Source organism: Artemia franciscana, chromosome 10 (assembly GCF_032884065.1).
Source record: "Artemia franciscana chromosome 10, ASM3288406v1, whole genome shotgun sequence".
Taxonomy (NCBI): Eukaryota; Metazoa; Arthropoda; class Branchiopoda; order Anostraca; family Artemiidae; genus Artemia; species Artemia franciscana.
The window spans coordinates 19,457,644-19,474,894 of NC_088872.1; the positions used below are offsets into that span (position 1 = coordinate 19,457,644).

A 17,251-nucleotide genomic window follows, 5' to 3' on the forward strand; every position below is an offset into this window, starting at 1 on the left:
GCACATATTAAAAAATCTTGCATAATCCCAATTTAAACAAGTTTATTGAGCCTTGATTATTGAGCATTTTTGCTCAGGCGTTGGCAGTTGGAGGGGAGAGGAGGCTTAGGAAAGTTCGCTGGCCCAAATTGTGATACCAATCATGTATATTCAAATTCTTTGTATGATTCCAGTTTTAACGAGGTCCAATGCAATAACCTATGTCCATCTTTTTAAAAAACTGTTTCTGCGAAGAAGAAATCTTTTTCATAGCTTAGGACACTATCCATGAGGCTGCGAAACCGGTGGCATTTTTTCAATATCTAGGGGGGACAAGTTTGTCGTTTTTCGATGAAAATACAAAAAATGCCATCGTTAAGGAAAATTCCACAAAAAAAAGATAGTTTTCAAGGTCCAGGGGGAGAGGGGGAAACTGGGAGAGTGGCAATAGACATCTCATCCCCCCAATTAATGCCAGTGCGAAGCCCAACTCACATCTTTTAGGTCATTTGACTATTTCATCTGAAACGGCTATCACAGAATTTAGATATTCCCACTAAACAAAAAAAAAAATTCTGATTGAGTCTATAAATACATTTATGGGTCAATCGGCTAAAAGAATTGGACTAATATTGTATTATCTTTGTCTAACCATTTTCAAAAGCAAACAGTTTGTTGGTTTGTTGGACATTTCAATCAAACTGAAAGCTTTTACGTCTTGCATCTATCTCGGTTTACATTATAATTCAGACATCAATCGAAAAGAAAATAAGGGTCATTGAATGTTTGAATTAAATAAAAACCATAAGTTTATCAACTGTAAGTAGCGAGCAACATTAAAACTTAAAACGAACAGAAATTAATCCGTATATGAGAAGAGCTGCCCCTTCCCCAACTCTTGCACTTTATTCTAATATTTTAAAGTTCTTTCAAAAAACATCTCATTTAATGTTAACGAGCCTTGTGTTTGAGCAGCCTTTCATAAAGAATTGTGACAAAAAGTCCAACTTCAGGGTAAAGAATGAGGGTTGGGGAAGGGGCAGCATTCCTTATAGACGGAACAATTTCTATTTGTTTAAGTTTTAACGTTGGTCCTTACTTTCAGTTAAAGAAATCATTTTTTTTATTTAATTTCTGACCATTTTTCAAATCATACATGGAAATTCCCTTCACCACCCCGTTAAAAAATTTCCCTGGATATAGTCCCTGAAAACTTCTTCCACACAAAAATTTATCCCATGGACTCCCCTCCCCTTCTGAAGTAATTACCCCCAGTAAATATCGGTATATTTCCCAATAACAAATACTGTATGTGTACAATGGGCAAATTGCGTAACTTATAGCCACCTTTCGCTCCATCAATCGCACGTATGGCAACTTAAATAAGGCTCAGTAACGTTTCTGCTAAGACTTTGGGAGTTGGCGGAGGGGGGTTAAGGAAATTTTGCTGGCCGAATTTGTAATCCCAATCATACATGTTCAAGCTCCTTGTATGATCCCAGTTTCAACAAGGTGTAATGTTCGTTTTAAGCAATGTTCGTCTGTAGAATAATTTCTTTTTGTTTTAAGTTTTAACGTTGCTCCCTACTTTCTGATGAAAGAACTTGTCTTCTTTATTTGATTTCTGATCTTTTTCAAATCGTACCAGGACATGCCCTACCCTCACCAACCCCAGAAAAATTTCACTTCGAAAATGCCCCCAGAAACCACCTCCCTACAAAAACATCTCCCGTGAACCCTCCCAAATCATAATATACCCCAATAAATATTGGTATATTTTTCAGTTTAAAATACTAAGTTTTCCAAATGGTCGAATTGCGTACCTTACAGCCCTTTCCCCAGTCAGGTCATTTCCAAAGGCACAGCTATTGGACCTATCATATATGTTGAATCAAATTGTTATCTCAAACTTTTAATCAGATATCTCTGGCTAAAAAAGGCATGACAGGGGGGCTTGTTGTCCTCCAATCTCTTTGGTCACTTAAAAAGGACACTAGAACTTCTGAAATTCTATCAAATGACCCCTCTCTAGATCTTCTAGGATCGATGGTTAGATACGATCATCCCTGGGGAAAAAAGCAACAAACAAATAAACCAGCATTCGTGATCTTTCTCATGGCAAAAATGCAAAAACCAAGTTAAATTTAAAGGATATAGAAGCCTCTACGGTAGGTCTCTTTACTGAAACTGGCGGCGTGATTTTCATCAAGATTTTTTAAGTCTCTGTGGGTGTGTCTCCTATTTCACGAAAATTGGGAAAATTTCCTCAGGCTGGTAGCTTTTTGGTGGGTAACACCAAACTTAACGAACTTTGTATATTTGGAACCAGCATAAAAATTCAGTTCTTTTGATAAATCCATTATTAACAAGGTTCTAGTTTTAGCCGTTTGGTTACTACTGAGCCGAGTTGCTCCTTAGTTACAGTTCGTTACCACAAATATTTGAAAAGCTAAAAAAAAGAACAAACAAATAGCCAAAAAATAAAACATATGATAAATTCTAACTTTTTGGCTCTTTCTTAGATAGAGCCATAATAATTATTATGTATTTATTACCTGCAATAAATTCAAACACACAAGTAGAGTAAAAACGAAAACTCTGAAATATTATATAAAACTTAGGGATATTTTGGAAAAATCACAAACATCGATTTTTTTTTTCTGAGGATAGGGCGGTGTAGTCCTTTTATTCATGCTTAGTCAAGTTTTTGACTCCCGTTAAATCATTCTTGTAAAATTCCAACAATTGTTACTGTTGGCGATGCTGTTGAGGAGGGCTACCACTCTCTTAAACTCCATTCTTAGTCAAGTTTTTGACTCCTGCTAAATGATTCCTGTCAAATCTCAACAATTGTTACTGTTGGCGATGCTGTTGAGGAGGGCTACCACCCTCTTAAACTCCATTTCTTAGTCAAGTTTTTAACTCCTGTTAAATGATTCTTGTCATATCTCAACAATTGTTACTGCTGGCCATACTGTTCAGGGTTGCTACCACTCTCTTAAACTCCATTCTTAAATCAAAGTTTAAATTTGAAGAACAATGCTTGGAGAAAAAGAGCTTATTTAATGTATTTTATTTTTGAAAAAAGTATAATTTTTCAAAGCAGAACTATTATCTTCGTGATAAGAAGGGAGTGTTTACCCCTCAGTATACTACTACTACTACTACTAACAACTCACCACAGCATCAAGCCACCTGAGGCCAACACAGCTAGGCACGCTAGAATAAAGCTAGAATAATAGTTTGATACAATTAAACAATATCGAAAAATACCAAAAAACGTCTGGTATTGTTAACGCCTCACATCCCCTAATGGCCCGATTGGTCATTTGTACTTTACTGAAAACAAAGATGTAACAACTTTGTGTCAACAAACCGTATACAAAAACAGCCATTATCGTATTCGGACAAGTACACGAGACTTTGTGGCGGAGGGGTCAAAACCATTAACACAACGAAACTCTGAAATATTATATAAAACTTAGGGATATTTTGGAAAAACCGTAGACATCGATATTTTTTCGAGGATAGGGTGGCGTGGTCCTTTTATTCCTGCCTAGTCAAGTTTTTGAATCCCGTAAAATGATTCCTGTCAAATCTGAACAATTGTTACTGCTGGTCATGCTGTTGATTTTTTTTTTTTTTAAGAATATCCTAATTGATTTTAAGGGTAAAAAAAAAATGAGCGAACCGATTCAGCCAAATCCACAAGTAATACTCACATTGTTCCGCGTCCACAGTTGTTCATCTGCGTCATTTTATCATCTTCTTAATACCAAAAGTGGTTTTCAAATCCCGTATATTCATTGACCTGATGCTATAACCTTCTAACTCACCCCTAAGACACGACTTAAGGTGGCTCAGCTTCTTCTTTCCAAAATCCACAGCTTTTCTTTTTAGCAATTCCGAAGATGATGGACTATGGACCAATGAGTCCCAGTCCCATCCAGAAAAGTTAATTCTTGGCGCCCATGTTCAGCATAATGCGGTAAAACATTATCGATGTATTCAATTTTGAAGTTAGGTCTAGACACCATTTTCATTGAAAATTTATTGTCTCTTTATACCGTGAGGATCATTTATCATTCAATATTAGCCCTATAGTTCTATTTAGAATGCTTTCCCTTTTCCAATATAGATTGAATAAATTTATTACTTTAGTCCATATTCCAAAATAGACAGGATCGAAGCATTAAAGCTGTAAGACAAATTCTCATGTCTTCTAACAAACAGAGAGATGTTCATCCCGTTTCTAGCGCTCATCAAAACATTTCTTAATTGCTGTCATTCTATTCTAATTCCATGTCGAAAATGAGTAATTTATGAATTGAGGTTTTGGAGAGACGCCGGTATTGATAGTAATTAAAATAATTAATTTGTTTTTTTTGTAACTTTGTTCATCCAAGCAAGAAAACGGGCAAATAAGAATAAGATAAAACAATTTTATTGGGGCAGTAAGCCAATCTGAAGGCCATGAAAATGACAGAAATTCATAAACGCCTAACTTTTTCTGTTGATTCAATTTTCATGGAAAAACGAAATTCGGAGTATATGAGGAGACTATTTTGATGACTAAAACTGAAAAACACAAAAACTGTGCAGGAAGCACCGTTTAAACGACGCCTAGGATTTTCAAAAGTATTATTAAAACTTTAAATCAAAAGTAAGAAAATTAGACTGTGTTACAGGGTTACCCGAATGTCATGCATCTTTTAGAATCGCGGTTTCTTTTTTTCAGCTCTTCAGCTTACATATATTTTGTAAAGCACCGACATTGCTAATGTCTGTCGATTCCATTGCAGGATTTTTCGAAAAAAATCCTTAAATTCGTAAAAACAAACAAATCTGCTTCAAAAAATACTTTTGGTGGAGTTTCTATGACCATAATTTTCAAGTTTTTGGCGTTTTAATTCTCAGCAGTCACATGAAATAGTGTTTCAACTAAACAACGGTTGTGCTATTCTTCAGTAGCTGAGATTTAATTTATCCATCTAATAGTTACATTAAAAAAAATTATTTGGAATATTTTTAAATTGAAAGATTCGATAAAAATTGATTTAATCGTAGAAAATAGGAAAATAACCTCCTCATTTTCAGCAAATGTGGTTCGTTCTTCAAGGAAAATTCTATATTATATCAAATCATTACTTGGTAAACGGCTGAAACTAGTGAACCAAATGATATGAGTCTTGTCCTTTCGTTGTAAGTTACAACTGTAAGATTGTTGTGAAATTGCAGAATTCTCAGGGAACATAATCCAAAAGATATTGAGTTTGACACCACTGGTTCTATTGACTGAATTTGAGAGCGTACTATAGAGATTCAGAAGAACTGAACTGCAAAATAGTTGACTTTTAAATACGAGCGTTGTTAAAAAGGTTTATACGATATAAATAATAACAAAGTTTGACTTACTAAAGATGATAATCTGCAAAATGTGGATAAAAAAGAATCCTCTAGGGTGATTCAAAGTTGTTGCGCAATGCTTTGAAAATAGTGCTAGGTTTGACGTGCTACATCCATATCTTCATTACAAGGGTCATCAGTTTTCAGTTTTGAAGAATTTTCTTAAGAATAAAAGAAAATAGACCAAACAATGTGCAAGGAGGAGAGTTAGAGAAGCAGTCACCGATATCATTTTCCCGCGTAACTTCTGACGAACAGGCGAGATCTCAGTGAAGCTATTCCACTTTCAATACAACTTGGTAAAACCACTTAGTCTACTGTTGATGGAGCTTCTATCTCTAAAAACTTAATCGGGACGTCAAAAATCATAAAATTATTGCTATCTTCATTCATGAGGAGGCACATACCTCAAGGCAATACAAATTTAGATTAACCAACTTAGAATCAAAGTAAGTAAAAAGCAAATCTTAGGTTTGTTTATTAAGAATGCTTCCAAGTTAAGCTTCTTCATTCAAGTAGAAATGAAAGTTAGATCTAAGGAAATGTTGCTGAACTTCATGCCATAATTATCACATCATGTTAGAGGTGAATAATGATAAACTTGAGCTAAGTGAATAGAATAAGTTGCAGTTTGATGCACCAGAAAATACTCTTTGATGTGATTCTTCATCATCTTATAGACCAATGAGCAGGAAGATGAGGTTTGATGGCAAAGTTCGAATTTAATTTTCATACTGTATATTGTCTGTAGAATGGAAACTAGGGTGTTGCAATTTTCCGTAAAGTTATGTTTCCTTTTGGTAAAATTATAACAGAGTTGATATGGTAGGCGATAGTGTCTAGCCCACCACCCTGTGCGCTTTAGAGGCCCTAAGATAAATAATCTGACTTTTAATTTACGTGATAGTTCAAATCATAGTTGTTTTTTTTCTTTTATTTTTTTTCAGGATGCGAGAAGAAAATTTGTCTAATAGAAGAAAAAAAGTTGCAACTTACGCATTAAGAAGTCTTCATTATCCTAATTCACCGCCATTAAGTAAAATATTGAGGAGTATTTTATGTTTGATCATAAGTAACCTTGATCACTGTTTTGGAATTGGGTAAGAATTGTCCGATGGGAGCAGGGTAAGGCATTTTCTTCTAAGCTCAAATACATTGCTGATAAAAACATTGCTATTAAATGTTAAGCGTTTTAGAAAAGGAAAAAAAACTATTAAGCGTTTTAGAAAAGGAAAAAAACTTTTAAGCTCCTTTAGAATGAAATCTAATATTGACAGAGCGATTGAACAGCGTACGCACACAAAATACTAGTAAGAATCTTTAAGTACCTGTCACATTTTCCGAAATGAATTAGCTGACAATCCTTAATAGGACATAATTCTGATACATATCAAGTATGACATTAAAGATAAGTGTTAACCTTCCCCTATATTTTTTTTTTTTCGAAGAACAAAGTTGAAAGAAAGTATTGGATCTTGTCTACTAATGAGGACTAACGAACAAAGGATGCATAATTTAAGGACAAGGAAAAATGATTGCTCCTTTCAGGCTGTTTGCAAGTCATTTAAGTTAAAAATAGTCTAAATATGTTCCCTCATTAAAGCTAAACGGTGCTAAAAGAGACTAATCAATGCCTCATTAAGCGACTTTATATCTTTACAAAAATTATAGTTTCTACTGATCCAATGTTGAAATTATCCATGAATTTAGAGGTTTTGCATTGTTGTATTCTGATATATTTGATTTTGACTAATTTGATTTTTTATGATCGCACTATAATTATTCCAATATACGATTTATTTTTCCTTAGAACTGTTAGGCTTATCCGTCTAATTCTGAACAATAATTTAGGAATGTCTTCTATTAATATGTTTGTTTCTGGCAATGTAACTCATTGCCATAATACTAGACATTACGATACGAATAACATCTTCATCACGGTCGGAATCTTTTTTTCACTTCCAGGGTCCCAATGATTGGTCCAAGTGGTGCTAAAACCATTCTTGACCCTTGAATTTTCAAAACAATGCTAAAACAAATGTTTTATGCCTTTTTTGGTGGCTAGTTTCCATCCCGATCCAGGTATTTTTTCCTTTCCCAAGTGAATTTAGATAGAAATTACATGTTCTAATTGTTTTTTCTTTTTATTTCCTCTTGTTAACATAGTTAATGCATTTGCCAGGTTTAGTGTGACTTTAGCGATTATACAGCGCTGTACATGTTTGTTCAAGTAAACTTTTGCTTCTATAGATCTTCCGGTTTGTGTATTCTTTCTTTTTTTTATTGAGGAATATATTGCTATATGGAGGAATATATTTCCTCCATTTTTTCTCGAGGAAGTTTTTTTTTTAAGGATGGATATATTCACTTGCACATGCTCCTTAGACATATGAGATAACAATTAACTTTATATATTTCTAATAGTTTTTTTTATATAAATTATCCATCTCTCTCTCTATATATATATATATAAAAAAACACACAAATAGATAAATCCCGTTTTGCGTCCACCAGAAAGAGAAAAAATAACTCTAATAAAACCCAGAATCCTTATGCTAACCTAAAGCGCAGTAGTAGGCCGGAAAAAGATGATATACTAAAGCAATTAAGATCTGACTCATCAACATACACAGGGGGCTTTGGTACATTCCACTCAAAATATACTGATTTCATAGATTTTTCCAGATATCGCCTATAATCCACAGGTTTCAGGGGTTAGCGGGTCTGAGCCCCACTTCCCTTGGAATGAAACTTTGCTTATATCCTTTGTAGAGTCTTTTTCCATGGGCTTCTGTTCTTTTCTGAAGTTCCACAACATTTTCTTAAGTGTGGAATATTGTTTCGTAGTTATTAAAGTGAACCGTGGGAAAGCCACAAGACACTGAAAATATGCATAAGAGAAATTATATTTCCCTTACCTAATAATTCTTTCCAAAATACCTTTTTGATTGTTCAAAACTCACTTTGAAATACATACCTTTTGGTTCAAAACGCTAAAACTCAGGTAGTGCAAAATTTTGTTCTAAATTAAATCATACAGAACCCTTCAAAATTCTTTTCCATCTTGAGCCTCTTACATATCATTTTAATTGCACAAGATGTCCAATAAAGTCAGGAGCCAGAAAACTGCTAAACAAGCCAAAGCACTTAGCTTTCCGATCATCTGTCTGGGCTTATTTTTACTAACAGCAAGACCTACTTTAACGATTAGCAAGGAGAGTGATTCAAAATAAACAAGGAATGCCAAGAACAACCAGACCACACAACGAACCCCTAAGACTGTGAAAACTCTGACAAATGGCTCAGACTTTATCAAATGATTGCATGAAATCAATTAAAATGCTAAAAAAGCAGTACGTGGAAAGTCTAGACTAAATGACACTGGAACGACAGAATAATTGACAAGCACAGGTTGGATGCTGCAAAGCAGAAAAAGAGGTTTCAGCATCCTCAAACGGTTCATGGTAACGAAGAGTTAACAACGAGCGACTCGGGCCAATAGCAAGTGAAACTCTGAAAACATGACTTTGATAACAATTAAAGCATGAAAAAAATTAGTTTTCTATGCTGATTCCAAATATATGAAATTCATTAAGTCTTATGTTACTCATCAAAAGATACGAATCTAAGAACATTTACATGGTTTTCTTAAAAGGGAAAACAACCCCCAAAAGGTAAGTAATCTTAATGAAAATATCACTATTAAATTTAGCATGATAGAGAACCCTATGGCAGAGGTTTCAAGCTACAATCTACAAAAATGTGGAATTTTGCATTTTTCTTTTTCCTAGAAGAAAGACGCATTCCTTCCTAAAAGGTCACGTATTCCATACTCATTCAATGGTTAATATGTATACTTATCTTAATGCTTGGTTCACTTTATATTTCATGAAATGATGTGTATAATTGCACATCAGCTAATAATAAGGAGGGGTGGTGGTTTATTGTGTAGGCAGGGGGACGCCCAGTTGCTCCTTACTATCGTTACCATGAACTCTTTGATATAGGCTACAGGAATGTGTAAGTGCCCATCAGCTATTATGGGGCATCGGATCATATTTTAAGGCGGGTGGGTGGGGGTGGGCTGACGCTTCAAAGAGGGCATGCTAATGCCCAAATATTCAAAATCTCAGTAAACCTTCGGATAAATATAGAATGAGTTTTTTCGGAAACTCATATCAAATACTTCTTGATTCTCGGTAATATTTTTCGTCTAAGTCTTTATTATTGGTGCTAAGGGGGGGGGGGTAAGAGTACCGCTCCCAGTGCACCAATCTTTTCTATGTAGTATAAAATAATATATTCACATGCCTATCCTTCCAGAGGTGGAAGAGGCGAGGTGGGGCATCATAAGCCTTGCCAGGAAATTTATTGGGGGGAGGGTAAGATCTACGAAAAGCTTTGTTTTTAGTGGTTTTGAATGGAAATATGTCTCTGTTCCTTTTTTTTTATTAACTGTTTTAATGTGTTTAAATGTATGCATATAGCGTATTTAAACATCAGGGAACCCAATTTTACATGTCACGATTGCTGAGTAGAAGATCAAAAGTCACAAAGGATTTCAGTCCCTACGAAAATTATTATTCCTCTCCGTCCACCCAGAATTCTGTACTAAAAATATTGATAATTTTCGATGAATAATTGTTTGTTCTCGAGCGATTATATTCTATTTTTGTTCAATCGATTTTTGTTTAATCGTATTCTCGAACTATTTATTAATCGAATTTTCGAACTACTTATTGTTTGTTCAATCGAAAAAATATTTTTCGTCAAATATTTTGAATAAATATTAAAATTTTGTCGACAATTTCAATTAGAATCCAACATCGTAGTCCTTAAGCAGAATAAATAAAAAAACTAGTTTTTTTTTAACTGAAAGTAAGAAGCGACATTAAAACTTAAAACGAACAGAAATTACTCCGTATATGAAATGGGTTGTCCCCTTCGCAATCCCTCGCTCTTTACGCTGAAGTTTTTAATTGTTTTAAAAAGTAGAATTGTGGCAAAGAGTCAAACTTTAGCGTAAAGAGCGAGGAATTGCGGAGGGGACAACCCATTTCATATACGGAGTAATTTCTGTTCGTTTTAATGTCGCTTCTTACTTTAAGTTTAAAAAAACTAGCTTTTTTTTTATTTCCGGATGTTTTTGAATTAATGGATGTTTGATTTTGGCTCTCCGCGCATAAATTATGAAAATGAAATTTGCATATTAATTCTTTTTTGGCTAAATGGCTTTCTCTCAGTTTTGATCAGATGATTTTGAGAAATAAGGAGTGGGGATAGTTGCCCTCCAATTTTTCGGTTACTTAAAAAGGCAACTAGAACTTTTAATTTTTAACGAACGTTTTTATTAGTAAAAAATATACGTAACTTAAGAATTAACTTACATAACAAACTTTTATATTCTTATATTTTATTATGTATATGAGGGGGTTTGTCCCCTCGTTAATACATCGCTCTTTACACTAAATCTCAAGTTTTGTCCCAATTATTTAAGAATGACCCCTGAATCAGAAAGGCCGTAGAATAAATAGTTGAAATTACTAAAAATACTTTAGCATAAAGAGTGAGGTATTTATCTCGTCCTAAATACCTCACTCTTTATGCTAAAGTATTTATAGAACCCCTCATATGCGTAATGATCTCTGTTCGTTTTAAGTTTTAATGCTACTCCCTACTCTCAATTGAAAAAACTTTTTCATGTTTATTTTTTCATTTTTTTATAGTAATGCTAGAAAATCTTGTGCCCTTTCATTGAAAATTTCTTCCCACATGGTATATTCCTCCTAGGAAAGATCCTCCCACATATCCCCCTCCCCTCAACCCACCCTCAAACCAAAAACATCCCCCTGAAACCATCTGTACACTTCCCAATAACTATTAATGGTTGTAAACACTGGTCGAAGTTTGTTTCTTGCAGCCCCTCCCCCAGGGACTTTGGGGGAGTAATTCATCCCCAAAGACATAGTTATTGTGGTTTTCTACTAAGCGGAACAAAATGGCTCAAATTCTCAAAATTTTGATTTGTTGACTTTAAGAAAAATGACCATGGGAGGGGGCCTAGGTGCCCTCCAATTTTTTGGTCACTTGGCACTAGAACTTCTCATTTCCGTTAGAATGAGCCCTCTTGCGACATTCTAGGACCACTTGGTCAATACGATGACCCCTGGAAAAAAAAAACACGCACCCGTGATCTGTCTTCTGGCAAAAAATACGAAATTACACATTTTTATAGATAGGAGCTGAAATTTTTTCTATATGGTTGTCTGATACGCTGAATGCAATGGTGTGATTTTTGTAAGATTCTATGACTTTTAGGGGGTGTTTCCCCCTATTTTCCAAAATAAGACAAATTTTCTCAGGCTGATAACTTTTAATGACAAAGACTAAATTAGACGAAACTTATATATGTTAAATCAGCATGAAAATCCGATTCTTTTGATGTATCTTTTAACGTCAAAATTCCGTTTTTTAGAGTTTCGTTTACTATTGAGCCAGGTCATTCGTTACCACAACTGTTCAAAAACTAAAATCGCGGGGTGCAACAAATCGATTTGCAAATTATTGATATTGACAGTTTAACAGCAAGAAACTGATAATTCAGTGCGCCGGTACCCTTCATCATATTTTGTTTAGGCATGGACATGATTTTGAAAAGCGATCAGATATTAATTTAAAAAAAAACAAGCTTTTTCAATTGAAAGTAAGGAGCAACAATAAACTAAAAACGAACATAAATTATTCCATACATGAAGGGGGTTGACCCCTCCTCCACCCCTCACTCATTATACTAAAATTAGATTTTGTTTTACAACTCTTTAACAATAACTGCTGAAACACAAGGGCCGTTGAATTGGAATACGGAGCTTTTTAAATGCTAAAAAAAGTATAGACTAGTTTAAGCTCTAATGTTGCTCCTCATTTTCAGTTGAAAAACTTGTTTGTTTTTTATTCAATAACAAGCAGTGAATTAGATTATTTCAATGCTGAACTACAGACTAATTCAGCTCGAACCGTTGACCAGATATGTAATAAAAAAAAACTTATTTGGAAAGATTCATGGACTATGGAAAACGATGATATACCATTAATCTTGACAGCTATTTGTTTCTACGATGACTGAAACTCCCGTTGAAGAGTATAAAGACCACTTTCCATGTTTTTTTTTTTCTGTATAAGACTTCTTATTATATACGGTGAGTTTGATTATTAAGCTATTTTCCTTTACTATCAAAACTAAAAGATGTTACTTTATGGTGTAAATGTTTACTGAAGGCGTTTGGGACATATACGTATTGGGAGCCCCAAAAACGTGAAAAATATTTCTCGACACGGATGATTTTTTTGATCAGTGATTATTAAGACCTTTACAAAATAATATTATCTTTGGGGCTACTTAGGATTTATTAACATGAAGTTTGGCTACTATATTTATGTATTTGTGCGTACAAGAATCCTGAGGGCTAAATGTTTGGGAGAAAAGTCCTGTTCAGAGCCTGGATTGTAATTCAAGGTGGTTTATTTGGTTTACTTATATTAGTCTTAACCTCTGAAACAGTTTATAGTTTGAAATCATGCATAATTTTGTTTCTTTGTTGTTATCATTTTATATCCGTTGGGTCACTTTTATAATGGACGTAAATACGGAGAGAAAATTTTAGTCCAAAAGCTTAATTAATTTTGTCATGTTTTGGTTTGCCAATTTTTTACCAATTTTACTTGCCATATTTTTATTTTACGGTAATTTTACAACACTAAGCACGCCCATAGAAATCAATTTGGCAAATTCTTTTAAAATCAAGGTTCTGGACATAGTCCCTTTCCGTGGCAAACTATTCAAGTGAAAGATTGCTCAATAAAGGTGCTTTGAAGTTTTTGATGTCAACTGAATCGCACTGAATTAATTTAACTATTTATAACCTCTTGGATTTTTGTATCTGCCCCCTAAATGTGCCTTTGCCTGATTCCCTGACAGTTTATTTTGTGTTATATCTTTCTTGTACATTGCCCCTTATTTTGCCATAATAGCTATATTGCATTTGTAAGATAACCGATTTCTGTTATCTTTGCATATTTGCAACTTTTCTTTCTTATTTCTTGACAAGTAACGAAAAAAAAATATTCGATTAAAGAGATTCCGGGGTCGTCAATTGGGCATGGGGTCAGGGATAAAATTGCCCCCGTCTACGCTGTTTAGCTCCCAATATCTAGAAAATACCCTTTCTGGTATTTTTTTTAAGTTTCACCCCTACTAGATTCTAAAAAATATATTCCATGGTCTAAATTTGTGTAAATTGGTGCCCCTCGTGGATTCTAAGGTAATATATTCCTGGTTTAGCTGACATACAATATACTTCTTTTAGTTTCAATACTTGGGCTAATATGATTCACCTATATCAAACAACTAAATTTAAAATTTCGAAAATATTTATCGCTTTTTGTTATTCAAACTATTTCTTACGTTTTTCAGCATAGCATTTGATTTAATAACTCACCTGTTGGTGTCAACATGGAACCATTAGAAAGAGTGAAAAACGCGAGCGTCAATAGCAACAGTTTCAGTTCATCAGCTTGTGTCAACAATCGACAATTTTTTAAAACCATATTTCACTAATTAAGTCCAGAACTTCTAACTTCAGGAAACACTTAAAGTTGAGTTCCTCAATATCTTCGGCAGTAATTCTGTCATAGTGTGAGATACGAGGAACGCCCTGTAAAGATGACAGTTAAGAAAAATACAAGAACATATGGTTTAAAAATGGTCAGGGCAAAAGAAAATAAAAAAGAATCTTCAATCAGGAGCTGAGATGACCATTTAACTTTACTTGAATATTTTAAGGTACTCTCAGATAACAAAATAGCAAACGCACTTTATCTACCTATTTGGCTTTAGATACTTGTATGATACTTGTATGAAATCCTCTACCGCTCAATTTGTTCATTTATTGATGCATTATAAAACTGTTTTTTTTTCCGTTGGTTTCTTGCAGCTTAGCGTGAGATAAGACAAAGAGAAGTGACAGAAAAGACGGAAAATATATAACTTCGGCTCTATATTTACACAATAGAGGGGAGGGTAAAGTATTTGCACAGTATAAAGTAAGAAAACAATTCTTAATGCATAATATGCAGAATAATTATACCTAACACATTAGGCATGTAGACCCGCTATACCTTACCCCTCCCCTAATATATAGCCCAAATCTGTTTTAAAAGTATTATATTTTTATCTTACTTTGGTATATTTCATTAAGGTAGAGCGCCAAAGAAACATATTAGAAGAACATTAAGAAGGGTGTATATCAAACAAGTACATTGCTTTATTCTTTTCTAGTTTTCAGGTAACCTGAAAGTAAGTTCATAATTGTACAAAATCTAGTAGGTAACCACCAACTCACTACCACCTGAAATTATTAAGTTCAAAATAGCGTTGAAAGAAAAAGCAAATTTTTAATCGGAAATCCATTGCAAGCTGCCATGCGCAATAAAAATGTGAAGAAATACTGCCAAATCTTCCGGTAAGAGAGGCCTTCAGAAGACAATTTTTTTCCGATGCAACCCTTGCACAACTCATGTTACTCTACTTATTTCAGCCATTTGGGTTGTAGAAATGAAACATCTAGTATTGTAGACTTATGGATCACGAATGTTTTTTGTATGTATTGAAACAACGATGCAGTAGTTTTTCCTTGCAAAACAAAATAAAAAAATCTTGCGAAACCACAGAACCTTTGAAACTAACCGAAAATATTGTTATCTTATACTGATAAACTAAGATACAGTACAAATAACAGCTCAAATAGGGATAAATCCTTTTATTAGACAGTGAAAAACAATGACAAAACAAACTGAAAATCTTTCGATCACATATACAGTGAATGTGATATATCATTGTAAATGTGATCAAGATGTTTTCAAGATTTTTGCCATTGCTTTTCACTGTCTAATAAAAAGATCTATCCCTGTTTGAACTCTTGTTTGTACGTTATGGAAAGGCAGTGTTGTCTTCGAAAATACCAAATTAAAATACAAAAGGCTTACTAGCTGTAAAACGACGAATTGCAGGTGATTGAGAGCAAAGAAGCACTAAAAGCAAATATTAATGGCAATAGACTTTAGTAAGTCCTTTTGTCTACAGTTCAGTAATTGCAATTGCCTATTGAACGCTAAAAATATAAAAAAAAAAATCAGTTGCAATGAGCTTACTGAACTCAGGAGTGATTGTGTCACAAACGTCAACAATATTTTTTATGAAAAGGGGCATGTTTTGGTTGTGCTTAAAAATATGGGCATGTTTTGGATGGGCTTAAAGAATTTAGTCAATAAAATTCTTCATTACATAGTAGTTTATAAAACTGTGCTACTTCAGGACAAGTCTGAAGATTGGCATTGCCCATACCTATATTACTCATAAACAGAAGATAGAAGACGAGTTAACACCAATCCATAGGGTCGGATAATTTATTTCTTGGAGAGGTGGACTCAATAATAGACTGTAAAAGATACTGGATAATATTTATTTTTCGATGTTTTATAAAATAATATTCGGTACTTTTGTAATAGTTTTCTATTACATTGTAATTTACTTTTGTAATAGTTTTCTTTAGTATTAATAAATTGATTGATTGATTGTACTTGTCTGTTAAACAGAACACACTCAAGAATTACGCTCTGTAAGAAAAAAAAAACCCAGTTTGCCTAACGGTTAATCCTAATGAAATGATTAGATAAGATTAATTTATTTCAAAACATGTATACAAAACATTTTGCTGCACCTGCTAAGAAAGCCAGGAGGGGCTTGTTGGCAGCAGATGGCAGTCATCTCTACTCTACATATTACTACATACAAAGATTCTACTTATGACACCCACGCATTATTACTATACTTTTGCATCATTACTATACTATTCTTTTGCAAGGAAGAATCTCTTAACAACCGCCTTGAAGGAAGCCAAATGACTCGAATTTCTTATTTCAATTGGAATAATATCCCACACAGCGGGGGCAAAATTTCTAATCACGAAAGAAGCTCTAGCCGTATTTCTAAATGGATGTACCAGATTTGATGCCCCTCGTGTATCGTGGCTATGAAGATCACAATTAATGGAGAAAAAATTTTCGAAAGAAGAGGGAAGTATATTATTAATAAATTTATATGTGAAAATACTAACTTGGTAGTCTCTTGTTTTTGAAATATCAAAAAGTTGATTCTTAGTATAAAGTTCATTAATATTATGAATAAATAAAGTTTTAGGTGATAAAAGTTTAACGGCTTTATTTTGGATTTTTTATAACATGATACAAAACTACTAGCCCATAAAGAGCAACCATAGCAAATATACGGGTAAAAAATAGCAAAATAAAGTAACCGAAGAATTTTATAGGATACTAGGTTTTTAACTCGGCGAAGCAAACCCAGAGATCTGGACAACTTTGAAGCTATAATATTTGAATGTTTTCCATGATAGATTTTCATCAATCATAAAACCTAAATACTTTGTTACCTTTACTCTTTTTATTTGATTTCCGTTTATTATTAATTCTAAATTAGTTTCAATACGAGATATCCGAGAAAATAGAATGTAGTTAGTTTTATTATAATTTAATGTCAAAAGATTGAAATCTGCCCACTCAATAAACTCGGTCATTGCCTTTATCATTTTATCAAAAAGTTTTTTTTATCATTTTTATCATTTTATCAAAAATGTACCGAAAGATGATGAAAATATACCAAAATGTAATGAAAATATACTACTTTATTAACAAAATTATGGAAGCTACGACATACAATTATGGAAAGCGGGTCCCCCAGAACGCATTTTATTAAATACATAACTTAACCAAAATACCAACTAAAAAATTTAAT

The 17,251-nt window shown here is 33.7% G+C and overlaps 1 protein-coding gene across 3 annotated transcripts in view; it reads right to left on the reverse strand.

Moving 5' to 3' along the window:
* The window catches only part of LOC136031879 (zwei Ig domain protein zig-8-like), a 189,786-nt gene that overhangs the window by 133,448 nt on the left and 39,087 nt on the right, over positions 1–17,251 (reverse strand). For all 3 annotated transcript variants that reach the window (XM_065711822.1, XM_065711820.1, XM_065711821.1), the window contains exon 2: positions 13,881–14,096. In XM_065711822.1, the coding sequence (XP_065567894.1) occupies positions 13,881–13,989 (109 nt within the window). In that variant the 5' untranslated portion in view covers positions 13,990–14,096. The remainder of the gene's footprint in view (positions 1–13,880; positions 14,097–17,251) is intronic.